The sequence below is a fragment of the Gallus gallus genome, chromosome 2, assembly GCF_016699485.2.
Source record: "Gallus gallus isolate bGalGal1 chromosome 2, bGalGal1.mat.broiler.GRCg7b, whole genome shotgun sequence".
Classification (NCBI taxonomy): Eukaryota; Metazoa; Chordata; class Aves; order Galliformes; family Phasianidae; genus Gallus; species Gallus gallus.
In genome coordinates, this window is record NC_052533.1 from 55165800 (window position 1) to 55179688 (window position 13889).

The 13889-nt window shown below is 38.1% G+C and overlaps 1 protein-coding gene across 9 annotated transcripts in view; it reads left to right on the forward strand.

Moving 5' to 3' along the window:
• Positions 1-13889, forward strand: part of SLC12A7 (solute carrier family 12 member 7) — a 74643-nt gene that overhangs the window by 40736 nt on the left and 20018 nt on the right. For all 9 annotated transcript variants that reach the window (XM_025147245.3, XM_025147246.3, XM_025147247.3 and 6 more), the window contains exons 12-16: positions 3304-3478; positions 4770-4888; positions 6015-6113; positions 8237-8356; positions 11303-11407. In XM_025147245.3, the coding sequence (XP_025003013.2) occupies positions 3304-3478; positions 4770-4888; positions 6015-6113; positions 8237-8356; positions 11303-11407 (618 nt within the window). The remainder of the gene's footprint in view (positions 1-3303; positions 3479-4769; positions 4889-6014; positions 6114-8236; positions 8357-11302; positions 11408-13889) is intronic.

Genomic DNA, 13889 nt, shown 5'->3' on the forward strand with positions numbered 1-13889 from the left:
TCTAAGGAAGTCTGACCTGATATCCAACCTAAACTTATCCTGGTGCATCTTGAGGCCATTTCCCCTCGTCATGTCCAGCACCTCACTGTCCCTTCTGTACTGAGGCGCCCAAAACTGAACACAGTACTGGAGGTGAGGCCTCAACAGTGCTGAGTACAGGGGCAGGATTACTTCCCTAGTCCTGCTCACCACACCTTTCCTGATACAAGACAGGATGCCACTGGCCTTCTTGGCCACCTGGGCACGCTGCTGGCTCATATTCAGCTGACTGTCCATCAGTCCACCAACGTCCCTTTCCATCAGAAAGCTTCCCAGCCACTCTTCCCAAGGCTGTAGGGTTGGCTGGGGTTGTTGAGACCCAAATGCAGGACCCGACACTTGGCCCTATTGAAACTCATACAGTTAACCTTGGCCCATTGATCCACTCTATCCAGGTCCCTCTGTAGTGCCTTTCTCCCCTCTGGCAGATCAGCACTCTCTCCCAGCTTGGTGTCATCTGCAAACTTACTGAGGGTGCACTCAATCCCCGCGTCAAGATCATTAATAAAGATGTTAAATAGAAGCAGCCCCAGTACCGAGCCCTGGGTGACAGCACTTGTGACTGGCCACCAGCTGGATTTAACTCCATTGACCGCAACTCTTTGGGCCTGGCCACCCAGCGTTGTTTCACTCAGTGGAGCATATGCCCAGCTTCTCCACGAAGATGTAGTGGGAGACGGTGTCAAAGACTTTACTGAAGTCCCGGTAGACCACATCAACAGCCTTACCTTCATCCACTAAGTGGGTCACCTTGTCATAGAGTGAAGTCGGGTTTGCCAAACAGGATCTACCATTCATGAACCCATACTGACTAGGCCTGATCCCCTGGTTGACCTTTAATTGATCCATGATGGCTCCTGAGATTATCTGTTCCATAACCTTCCCCAGCACCAAGGTGAGGCTGATAGGTCTGTAGCTACCAGGATCATTTTCCTGGCCCTTTTTGAAGATTGGCATCACATTTGCCAGCCTCCAGTCTGCCAGGACATTCGTGGTTAGCCAGGACTGCTGAAGAATGATGGAGAGTGGCTTGGCAACCACATCCACCAACTCCCTCAGCACTCTAGGGTCCAAACTCTCTGGCCCCATGGACTTGTGAGCATCCAGCTTTCAGAGCAGGTCCAAAACCTTCTCATTATGAATTATGCAGGGTGTATTCTGTTCTCCATCCCTGTCTACCAGTGTAGGGGACTACGTGCCCAGGGAGTAACAAGTCTTACTATTAAAGACTGAGGCAAAGATGGCATTAAGTACCTCAGCCTTATCCTGATCCTTGTTCAGCAAGTTGCCCTCAGCATCCAACAAGGGATGGAGATTCTCCCTATCCCTCCTCTTGCTGTTGATGTATTTATATAAATATTTATTGTTGTCCTTTACCTTAATGTCCAAATTCAGTCCTAGCTGGGCTTTAGCTTTTCTTATTTTCTCCCTGCACAGCTTCACTACTTACCTGTAATCATTGTAAGTAGCTTGCTCACTCTTCCAGAGACCATTCCTTTTGTTCTTGAGTTTCAACCAAAGGTCTCTGTTTTGCCAGTCCGGCCTCCTTGCCCATTGGCTCATCTTACCTAACTTGAGGATGGTTAGCTTGTGCACCTTTAAAATTACTTCCTTCAAGTATTCCCAGCCTTCCTGGGCTCCCACGCTCTCCAAGACTACCTCCCAAGGGACCCTCTCAACCATGGTCCTAAGGAGGTTAAAGTCTGCTCTCTGTAAGTCCAAGGTAGCAGTTCTGCTGACTCCCCTCCATGATTCAACAAGGATTGAGAAATCTAGCATCTCGTGATCACTATGCCCCAGGTGGCCTCCAACCTTTACATTCCACATGAGACCTTCTCTGTTAACAAACAGCAGGTCCAGGATTTTGCTTCCCCTTGTTGGCTCCTTCATCAGCTGTGTCAGGAAGTTATCTCCCACACACTCTAGGAATCTCCGGGACTGTTCCCTATCCTGCTGTATTATAAATGTAGCAGATGTTTGGGAAGTTGAAGTCACCCACAAGAACATGGGGGAGAGACCTCGAGACTTCACCCAACTGTCTATGAAGTGTCTTGTCCACCTCTCCATCCTGGTTGGGTGGCCTGCAGCAGACTCCCACGATAATGTCAGTATTACTGGCCTTTGCTTTTATTCTGACCCATGTTGTCTATTTCAAAGTCTGTTTTTGTTTTCATTATGGGTTGTCATATTTGCAGTGGAAAGAAAAATTTTGTGCATTCTTTCACCTTTCAAGTTTTCTTAATGGAAGCCAAATTCCAATGCCTGTATTAAGAATGAAGATGCAGCTCAGAGAAGCATAGCTAGTTTTTCTCCCATGTGTTTAAAGGATGTCTTTTCCTCCGTCCTCTCATCTACTGAGGATAGTATGTGGCTGTACAAGCTTTGGAATATGCAAGAACTTGAACACTGGTTTATATTGATGTCTCTGAACCTTGTCATGTAGCTGGTCCAAATAGAGAAGAATTGTTTAACTTTTCTTTGCCTACAGCCTTTTCTTTTCTCTGGTGTTTATTAAAACATAATAATAATAATAATAAATGATGAAGTTATATGCTACCACAGTACCATAGCGCATATGTTCTTGAAACTGATTTTGGCTACTTGCTTACAATGCTAAGATGAACTACAAGAGGCTTACTTGTTTTAGAAACAAAATCATTTGGGGAAAAAAAAAAAGATGATGTTTTTCATGCGTTACCCAAGGTGTCCATAAATAAGCATAAAGTCAGTTACCTTTAGGAGGAAGAAAATAGTAAAAGAAAAATAGGTGGCATTGGATTCAGTGCTCAGTGCTGTATTATGAAAGTGCTTCTTCCTTTTTTTGATACTCCCTTGTTATAGTTGTTCTTTTGAATTGCACTGGGTAGCATAATAATCAGAAGACGTGTATAACTTGGGATGGTTGTATCTTGTAGTTTCTCTGTATTTCCTTGTCCATATATTAGTATCACACTATTAAAAGGAATACATTAATTCAACAAATGTCTTGCTTATGCACTGGGCACACCAGTATTACATACAGGTGTGACACAGACTTATTCCTTTTTTTTATATTTTTAACTTTGTAAAGTTTGCCAAGATAGCTAATAGTTGCTGTGTCATCTTAAAAGGCATCATCTAAGCACCTAAAATTGTCCAAAAAGATTGAGATATGGGTTGTGAAGCTATAAAAGAAATTATTTTAGTGTTTACTGTGGTTTGTTGTTGTTGTTGTTAACTTTTGTGTTTACTTCTTGCTTTTGTGTTGTTTTTCCCTTCTCTAAGGTTTGGTGAAGCAGTTAACGGAAACCTAGTGGTTGGTACACTGGCCTGGCCTTCTCCATGGGTTATTGTGATTGGTTCATTCTTTTCAACATGTGGTGCTGGTCTCCAAAGTCTCACTGGTGCACCCCGTCTGTTGCAAGCCATTGCAAGAGATGGCATTGTACCGTTTATTCAAGTGAGATAATACTTCTTTTATATATTTCAAATGTGGCTTTTATTTTGTTGGGGAAAAAAAAAAAAAAAAAAAAAAAGAGGCATTATTTCTGCTATTCCTCCAGAACTATGAGGAAAAGATTTGGAGCTCAGGCCTACTTATGTACAGCAATATAGTAAGCCATTGCAGACCAAAGTTTGGTTATTTCAATGCAATTTAGTTATTTTTGTCCACATATATATATATGTATATAAATGTTAGTAGGTCAAAACTGAAAAACTTACGTAAATTGAAATGAGCAATCTAAGAAACAGCTAAGCTTTCTAACTCTAGACGGTACTAACGGTGTTTGCGAACTGAGTTGATTTAATTTCATGATGGAGATGAATATTACTTCTCACATCAGAGATACAGTTCTCATTTTTATTCACTTTTGTAGGTTAAGTGAAGTCAAGAGAAATAGGTAACAACATAATTCCATTTTATGACTCCATATATCAAGACTTTTTTGTTTGAGGGATTTGAGACTTGGAAGGTACTTGCAGTTTTGGAGTCATACAACTGTTGCGTGGACAGTTGGGAATGAGAGGAGATTAATACAGGGAGAACAGTAGGACATCTTTTGAGAATGAAGCGAAGGACATTCAAACCATAATCAGGAAAAAAGTAACATTTTATTATAAAGAAAAGTAGACTTATCAACGACTCATAGAATAGAATACAGTCATGAAGGTTGAAAATGAACCTCCACGATCATCTTGTCCATGAGAAGAAGCAGAGGGGAAAGGAGTGCACAGAATAAAGAATGAATGAAGTGAACAACCTACGTGTTCAAAAAGGAAGTAATTGTGGAAAATAGCAGTGAGTGCTTAGTGTTTTTAACTGCGGAGGCGAATGCAGAATAAACTAAACACAGCCTAAGTCCTCTTCAAAGATCAGTACATGTTCATAACTACAGACTTGGTGCCTGTTGTGTATGATACAAAAAATAATGCTTTCAACTGTGTTAGCTTTTTACAGACTAAACGCAACTGAGGCATGCAGATTTTAAATTACTTTAGATTATTTCAACAGCAGCTGCTGAGGTACTTTAATGTAATGTATTCATTGTTTATTTTAGTAAACATCTTTTTCATATTGGAGGTATATATTTTTATACTCCCCCCTTTTTTTTAATAAGTTTTTCTTGTTTCTTTTCCCTTGTAAATGATTACTGGGTTTGGTTACAGGTAGTTCACAATCTGCATTGTGTTTTACAACAGTATAATAAGCAGCTTTTTCCCAATTTTACTTTATACTTGAATTGAACTAGGTATTTGGTCATGGAAAAGCAAATGGAGAACCAACCTGGGCTCTGCTCCTCACTGCTGCTATTTGTGAAATAGGAATTCTGATAGCTTCTTTGGACAGCGTAGCACCCATTCTTTCAATGTAAGTATGAATTCATTATTTCATGTTCTTTTAGCTTAATAGTATTTTACTTCTGAATTGACTAGGTAATGATTTTTCTCTTTGGAATAATACCTGATATACCTAGTCTTCTAACAAGTTACATTTCTATCTGATCTTCGAGATAGTATGAAACAAAAACATTTTTTTAATCGCAGTTAAGTTTCTAGGCACAGTAAATTTTCCTTGATGGATTTCTTGAATGCTAGCAAAAATGTTTAACTTTCATTAAATAAATAAATGAACTTTCTCCCTACTGAAACAGTTTGATATTTTAGGGTATGAATAAACAGAGTTTACTGACTCTGTCTTGGAGGTTTATTCCATCTGTTTTGGGCTGACCCCAGTAGTCTGCTAAGCGCTGTACAGTCACTTATTCACTGTCCTCGCAGCAGATGAGGGAAAAGATTCAGAAAATCAAAAGTGAAAAACTCACGAGTTGAAATACAGACAGATTAATAGGTAAAACAAAAGTTTCACGTGCAAGCAAAACAAAATAAGTTCAATTCTCCCTATCTCCAGGTAGATGTTTAGCTGTTTTCAGGAAAGCAAGGCTTCATCGCTCATACCAGTTAGTTGGGAGTACAAACTTCGTAACTCCAGATGTCCTCCCCCTTGTCCTTCTTTCCCTCAGCTTTTATTGTTAAGCATGATTTCATATGGTATAGTATATTGCTTTGATACTGTGAGGCCTCCTGTTGCAGCTCTGTCCACTCCCAATTTCTTGTGCACCCCTTACCAGACCCTCAGCAAATATTCCTCTTCTCCCCCAGCCTACTCCTTTGAGTTTTATTGTTCAGCATAGTGTCAAATGGTATGGACTGTCCTTTTGGCCAGTTTGGGTCAGCTGTCCTGGTTCTGTCCCCTCCCAGCTCCTTGTGTGCCCCAACCTACTTACTCTCAAGGTAGTATTAGAAACTGAAAAGCCCTTGACTTAGTGTAAGCACTGCTCTGCAGCAACTGGAACATCAATTTATCAGTACGTTTTCTTTCTAAATCCAAAGCACAGAACCATAGCATCTATTAGGAGTTTCTACCCTTTCTTTGGATTCTGTCTAGTTCATTTCCTGTTGGAGAAAATTCTCTCTTTTTTTCTTCCCTTTCATAGGTTTTTCCTGATGTGCTATATGTTTGTAAATCTGGCTTGTGCAGTTCAAACGCTTTTACGAACTCCCAACTGGAGACCTCGTTTCAAGTATTACCACTGGTAGGGGATATTCTTTCATTCAGAATAATTAAAATTGCTTATACAGCCTTGATTTGTTAATTTTTTGCAGACATTAATTGAAATAGTCTTTCTGACTTAATTGAGTTAGTGTCTGAGTGCATGAACAGATTTCTCTAACAGTAGCATTTCTTTTTGTCTGTCTGGAAGAGAGTTGTAATTGTGAGCCTGAAAACATGTGACTAATATAGAGGATCTGGGAAAGGTCTACAGGGTAAAATGTTTATAATCCAAGAAACTTTCTGATTAGGTAAAAATGAAGATAAAATGGAGTATAACTTTTTGTATGGGAAACAAAATGGTAAAATGTTTTGGGAATGTTGATTTTTTTTTCATTTTGGTAATGCATATACAAAAAAACCAAGCTTCTACAGAGAAATATAATTAAATATACACCAGTTTGTTCTGTAACTGACAACTATTTTTAAAATATGTCATGCTTTGGGCATGCGTTTAGAAATAAAATTACACAGTACACAAGTGAATACTTGACAAAGTTGGTGAAGGTCAATTATACAAAACGTATGTTTTTTTGTTGGTTTTTTTTTTTTTAATGGGTTAAAGGATGAAGAATTTCAGAATCAGATTGGGAAAGTCTTTTAATATTGATCCAATGTTGAAAATGCATCTGATTTTTTTATTAACAGTGATTCCATTGAGAAATTTTATTTCCAAAATGCTTTAAAGACTAGAACCTTTTGGAGACAAACAGGCCTGATTCTAGTATGGAAGAGTTTTTTATTTTTTGTTTCCACTTTAAATGGTAGACTGAAAGTAAAATACTTTATTTTCATCCCTGAAATATTTTTTTTTGGGTATATTCAGTAAATACTTACTAGTTTGGCACCTAAATCTCAAAATATTTCAGTGCTGGTTTTCAAGTCTTCGACATCATGAAGAAAATGGGGAATTGTCTTCTTATGGTTGGTTGGTTGTTTTGCTTTGTTTTTAAAGCCCCTCCTCTCACAAATAATGGGATTGTGTGAGAATATTAAAAGTACAAAGCATAGAAGCTAATGCAGATGGATAAGATGGGAGGGGACCAAGAAGAGGATGAACCATGGTAAGGAAGGAAAAGCAAAGAGTTGTAAAATTTGGCAACAGTTTTCTCCCTGTCCCAATTTTCCTAAGGACTAGTGAGCCAACTGACTTACTGTATGAATATATAAACATTTTTTACAGAAAAAGCAAGTGTTAAAATGCTTGGTCAGAAGTGGAATGGGACTATTTTTTAAGTGAAACCAGTATTTTCAGTTGGCTGAAATCATGAAAGAGCAGCTGTTGCTCTGCTAGACAAAATATATTTAGACTGGTGTACTCAGAAAAGCTAGATAGCATTTCTTTGAATTAAAACTGGATGCATTTAGACTCCATACTTGCATGATAACAAAAAAGCAAACTAAAGGAACCAAACAAAAGTTGTTTCTGCCTTCCTTATCAATACAGTGAAAGCAAGTTCTGACTTTGAAAGCACGTGTTTGAAATCCAAGTATCTAACTAAATGTAGTCAGAAAACTGCCTGATTCTGAGCTGAGCTACATCTGTCTGAATTATAGTGGAAGCAAAGCAGGCATATAAACTTCAGTTTGGATGTGCTTCTATGACTTTTCTAGCTCAGTCATTCGTGAGAGCCTTTGAAAGGCAAGCCTTGCACTACACGTATGTTCTTAAGTAAGAGACGTACCACAGTATAAGTGGTAAAATAATTTGAGTCAAATTTAATTTAAATTAATAAACTGTTTTTGCTCTGAGTAACATAATACTCTTCACTGTTATTTGAGAAATCTCAAGTTTGAATTCCAATCCACAGTAAGCGATGACCAAATATTTTGAAACTGATCCTACTTGGAGGTAATGATAAGAGTTTCAGAACTGACAAGTGTGTTATATTTATTATATCTAACTCAATTGTGTTTACTTCACACAAAAGACTTCAGAATGTAATTTTTTATAAACTAAAGTTGTGACAGTGTATTTTTACTTATATACTTACCTATGAATTCACATTGGAAGGTATGGAGAGGTCTTTTGGGGAGTTAAGTAAGAAATGGACTGTAGAATATATGCATGCCTATTTAAAAAATGGAAAAAATGGTTTCTTTTAGGACTCTTTCATTCCTGGGAATGAGTTTATGTCTTGCCTTGATGTTCATTTGCTCTTGGTACTATGCTTTGATTGCCATGCTAATCGCAGGATGTATATACAAATACATAGAATATAGAGGGTAAGACCAAATATCTTATTTATTCTATATTTAATATATTTAACATTCAGCAAAAAGATTTTTGTTATATAAAAATAGGTACAACTGAAGCCATAGAACTAAGAATATTCTTTGAAACAAGGTAAGATTCCATCTACATTAAGGGTTACAAGTTTGAAAATTCTTACTTCTCTGGAAGCTCAGTTCCAAAATCCTCAGGAAATATAACTAATCAAAATAAGAAGCAATATGGCTGGGAAGTTTTAATTTGAACGAATATTGTGGTGTTAAATTCGGTACTTGAGGTATATCACAGTTCAGGACTCCCCAGTTCAAAAAAAGACAGGGATCTTCTAGAAGAACTCCAGTGAAAGGCCACAAAGATGATTCAGGGCCTAGAGCATCTCCCTTTTGATGAAAGGCTGAGTAACCTGGGTCAGTTCAGCCTGGGGAAAAAAAGACCGAGGGGGGATCTGATTAATGTTTATAAATATCCAAAGGTGGGTGGGCAGCAAGTGGATGAGGCCAGGCTCTTTTCAGTGGTGTGCAGTAATAGGAGTAATGCGTGCAGTAAAGGAGCAATGGCCTAAAACTTGAACATAAGTTCCATGTAAATGTGCAGAAGAATGGAGCACTGGAACAGGTTGCCCAGTGGAGTTGTGGAGGTATTCAGACCTGTCTAGATGCCTCTGTGTGCAACCTACTATAGGTTACCTGCTTGAGTCGGGGGGTTGGACTCGATGATCTCTTGAAGTCCCTTCCAACCTCTTCTGTGATTCTATGATCATCTTTTTGCACCAAGCAGCAACTAATTCAAAAATATAATGAACTTCTGCAAAAGTGGTAGAACTCTGCTTTTTTGTGTGAACTTCAGCTCTTTTTAGAATAGATCACGCTTAAGAAGCCAGAACACCCACTGAAAATGATTTATTTTCTGAAGTCTAGATAATCTTTAACTTGCAATATACTCTTAGAGCCACACCTGTAAGAAACACAGGGAGGTAGGGAAGTTAAAGAGAATATTAAATTCATTAAATAAATACATCAATAAAATTTAGATGAGATCATGATCAGTAGTGTGTACATTTTCCCTTTCTAAGGAAAAGACATCCAGTGACAAAAGATTCTAGCCAAGAAAAAGACTAAGACCAGAAAATTGAAATGAGTCTAGTTCTTTTGACAAGTAATTAAGCACAAATGTTTGTAGATCAACTGATATAAACAACTCCACGTTGTAGATTCTCCATCTTTTAATATCACTGTATGAATAGCAGAATAAATGTTTTCCTGGATATAATTTTCCTGGATTGTATATAGGTCACTCTGAAAGTAATGCCTCCTATTTATTTCTATGGAAACTACAACAGATAAAAAGAACACAGTGACACTATTTGATAAAGCAAATTCTCTGCTACAAAACTCCGTATTTCAACGTAGTCAACACCATTAGCTATGCATTTTCACCAGTAGTGAACAAGAGCCTGCATGCCGCGCTTGTAAAAATCTGCATGACTATCTGGAATGTGGCTTGTCTTTCACATCATTATTGCTGCTGCTGAAATGTACCATCCAGCACCTCACTATGCTAACATCCACTATTTGGTCTCCATAAACATTCTGCAAGAATTAGTGAATGTCAGTGGGTGCAGTTTTTTCTGCATGGAGGAATTCAATTCCGTACTTTTGCTTCATATGCTCATCTATGTCAGATGTCATTTTGTCAGAATTCCCCTCTGCTGCTATCTGTCGCACATCAACAGAAGGTAATAGAATACTCATGGGAAGGTTCAAACTCTGCTGCCATACCACCAACATCCATTAGCCTCTGACATCATGGGCCAATGTAATAAAATAGGAGGCATTACTTTTGAAGCAGCCCTCCTAATAGCTCCTTGTTATTAGATTCAAGAGGAAATTTCTCTTGTCTGTTTTACCTCATCAGTCAGATCAAATGATCGGTTCTGCTTACGTGTATGTATACTGGTATATTCATATATAAAATTATACATACATCTACGCTCATACACAGACTCTAAAAATGTTGAAACATAGCCATCGCATCTACCCTGTAGAAAGATTCTATTTTGCTCAAACTCAGTCCCTGCCTTTCTAAATGCAGAGTCTGATTTTGTGGGAGGAGTGAGGGAGAATCTACTTTGAAACGTCCTAAAAACTGCTATCTAGACAAAAATCTCAGTTTCATTTTTTGGGTAACTGAGTAAAAGAAACTTTTTGTCCATCTGCCAGTGTACATTATAGTTGCCATCTTGTTCTCTACACTAAATTTTGACTTGTAGTATTGAAATTTTGAAAGAGGTCTAGAAGTAACAAAGGTCAGTGAAAATTCATGAAAGGAAATAAGGAGGCACGGGTGGGATGAGAAATGGGATGGGACAGAGAGGAAAGGAGGGAAAAATTGATATACTCAAAGTAGCATTTCCATAAAAGAGTATAATTGCAGCATTAGCCTAACATTTCCCTCCTTTCTTGTTTGTCACCTGGCATAGTTTTGTATTGGGATAAAGAGAAGTAAAAAATATAGAGGTGGAAAGTGGTTAGGAAGGAGGATGAAGATTTAGGTTTCCCTGGAAGAAGCTGAGAAAGAAAGGTAATAGAGAAAGCAGTAGGGATGTGGGAGAAGGTAGAACACTAATACATAGGAAGTAAAATCTTGAAAGCAATTTAGGAGGCTCCCATTATTACAAACAAAAACCTTTTATGTATAACATAAACCATAATAAATGCTTAAAAATATAATAAACAGATATCTTGAAAGGACCTGAGATATAATTTTACAATATGAGATTTTTGTCAAGCATTCATGTTTAAAAAAAAAAAAAAAAGAGGGGGGGAGGGGGGACACACCACAACTTATTTTTGATATTCTTGTCTTTCATATGGGAAAATATTCTTAATTTGTATAAATAAACTGCACCATGTTAATTAAATCTCTTCTGCATTCCAAAGAGCGGAAAAAGAGTGGGGTGATGGAATACGAGGACTCTCTTTGAATGCAGCTCGCTATGCTTTGCTTCGTGTTGAAGATGGTCCTCCTCACACCAAAAACTGGAGGTAAAGTCCTGTGTCTTCTAAGTTTACATAATTCTCATATAAGGCTGAAGCTATTGCAAATACTACTGGTAAAGCTAATGACCGAAGTGAAAGTCAACATTAAATTAATGTTTTAACTTGAGCATGGAAAAGATGTAATTACAATTCTATTATTTCACTGTAAAGGAATATTATTTATGAGTAGCACGTAATCAGCCTTGCAGATTGCCAATTACATGGATAAAATTGAACGGACATCCATGCAATGTTGACGTGGCTTTCTAAAATAAAAAAGCTTTATTAGAGGTTTTCAGATTCAAAGCAACAGTTACCTTTGATCCTACTGTTTCTGTGAAAGACACGCGCTGCAAGTGCATGAGACTCTTTGGCTTTTATATATTGTTCCTTATGAAAATGCCCTGGTTTCAACAGAAACACTGTTAATAGCACAGCACTGTTTTGGTTATTGCTGAGTGATGCATGCATGCCTGAGGCCAGGCCCAATCACTTGGCAGGGAAGAACTAATGCCTTTATGGTGTGAAAGCAGGGGGTGGGACAGAACCAGGACACCTGGTCTGAGTTAGTTAAGAGGCTATTCCTTACCATGTGACCTCATGGAGAAGGCCATTAAGCTCAGGGAAGCAGGCTAGGGGCAGGTGTTTGTTTGGGGTTAGGTGGGCATTGATCAAAGGGTGGTGAGACTTTGCTTTGTTAGTGGGGTGACAGGTGGTGAGTATTGGTAGCTAGGTGTTGTTCAATGGGTGGTGAATAATTGCACTGTGGATATATATACGTATTGTTTTCATCACTTTTTTGTTTCTGTTTTCCTTTTTTTGTCATAGTTTATCTCAACCAACAAGTTCTGCTTTGTTTTCAGTTCTATCCCTTGTCTGATTTGGAGGGGAACAAATGGCTACCTGTCAGGTTAAACCTCAACAGAAATACATTGTGAAAACTTACAGAGGAATCATTATTTCTAGAACTGCTGTTACTGTAAAGCGGTCAATCAAGAAACTCTCTAAGACTCAATCTGGAGTATTAGAAAGTAGGCATTCTTTAATACCAGTACTGGATGCATGGGGGATACTCTCCTCTTATCACACATACCTTGCACAAAAAGGTCTTCAATTTAGATATATTCAGAGGTTTTCCCAGAGGTACATACATAGTCCATACAAAGTCATTGAACTTCCCTTATCTGTTCAATACAAAGACACAGACCCTTCCCATTATCTAAATAAGCTGCAAGATTGTCCATTAAGAGACTTAACAAGCTGCAACTTGTATCAGAACTTTTCTTTAATACCTTTTATAATGTAAAGCAAATTTCATTTAATAGCAACACTTATGAGAATGCTTAGGTCTCATTAATACAAAATTTTACATTTGGAGCTCTTTTGTGTGTAATGGAAATAAATGTCCACTGCTATTTTTGCAGTTAATTCCTTTTGCTTGCTAAACTATCAGTTTTCTCTAAGCCAACACAAAAAAATGACTTAAGATTTAAAAACACATTGTTACTTTTAATATGTGCAGTAAAAATTAATTCTTAAATCAGTGAAACACACACAAAAAAAGAAACTATCACTAGTTGTGATTGTATCCCTGTAGAAGCAGTGTTCTGCTGCACTTCAGTGTAACAGTGTCATTTTACCTTTTGTTGTGGAGCTGTTAAACGTGAGCCACTGCCTATATCTAGTCTTTATACTGTGTATGAACTGACAAGCACAGACTGACTGATTAGTGTAAACTGACAATGCTTCCATTAGATGTCTGACATCAGTTCCAGGTGACTTATTCTCTTGTTTTGTCAAGATAATTGATAGAACAAGACTTACATATTAAACTCTGCTGATGGTGAGGAGGGAAATACGTTCAATTTCTCTTGCGGCTCTTTTGAACTTTTGGTAATTAGAGAAAAATCATAGGATTCAGTTTGGGGAAAGTATGCAAACTGAATACTGAATAAAGGAAACAGAATGCAACCACATTTAGCATGGAGGTTAAATTGAACTTGTGGTGCTATCAGTGCAGTCAAGGGTATGACCATCTGTAGTCAGGTATAGGAATGAGTCAACATGAACATCATGAAAGTCCAGAACAAGTTCAAAGTCATGTCCATCGAACATCTTATCCTAGTGCAGTGGTACACCACGGGAATGATGCAAAAGGATCTGTTGTTTCCAGGGAGTAGTAAACAATCAGTATGCCTTGGCATAAGTAAACATTCCTCTTTACTCAGCACTCTTTAGAGTACTATATTTCACCTCATTTTAGGCACCCCAGTATCAGACTAGACATCAATAAGCTGTAACATGTTCAGCAGAGGACTACCAGGATGGTTGGGGCACTGGAGCACATCCCTTGAAATGAAAGGCTGAGGCAGCTAGTGCTATGCAGCTTGAAGGAGGCTTAAGTGGAATCTAAAAGCTAGTATAAATAGTTGTAAATATCCAGTCCGTAAGAAGATGTTACTGAGCAAGACACTTTACAGCAGTATAT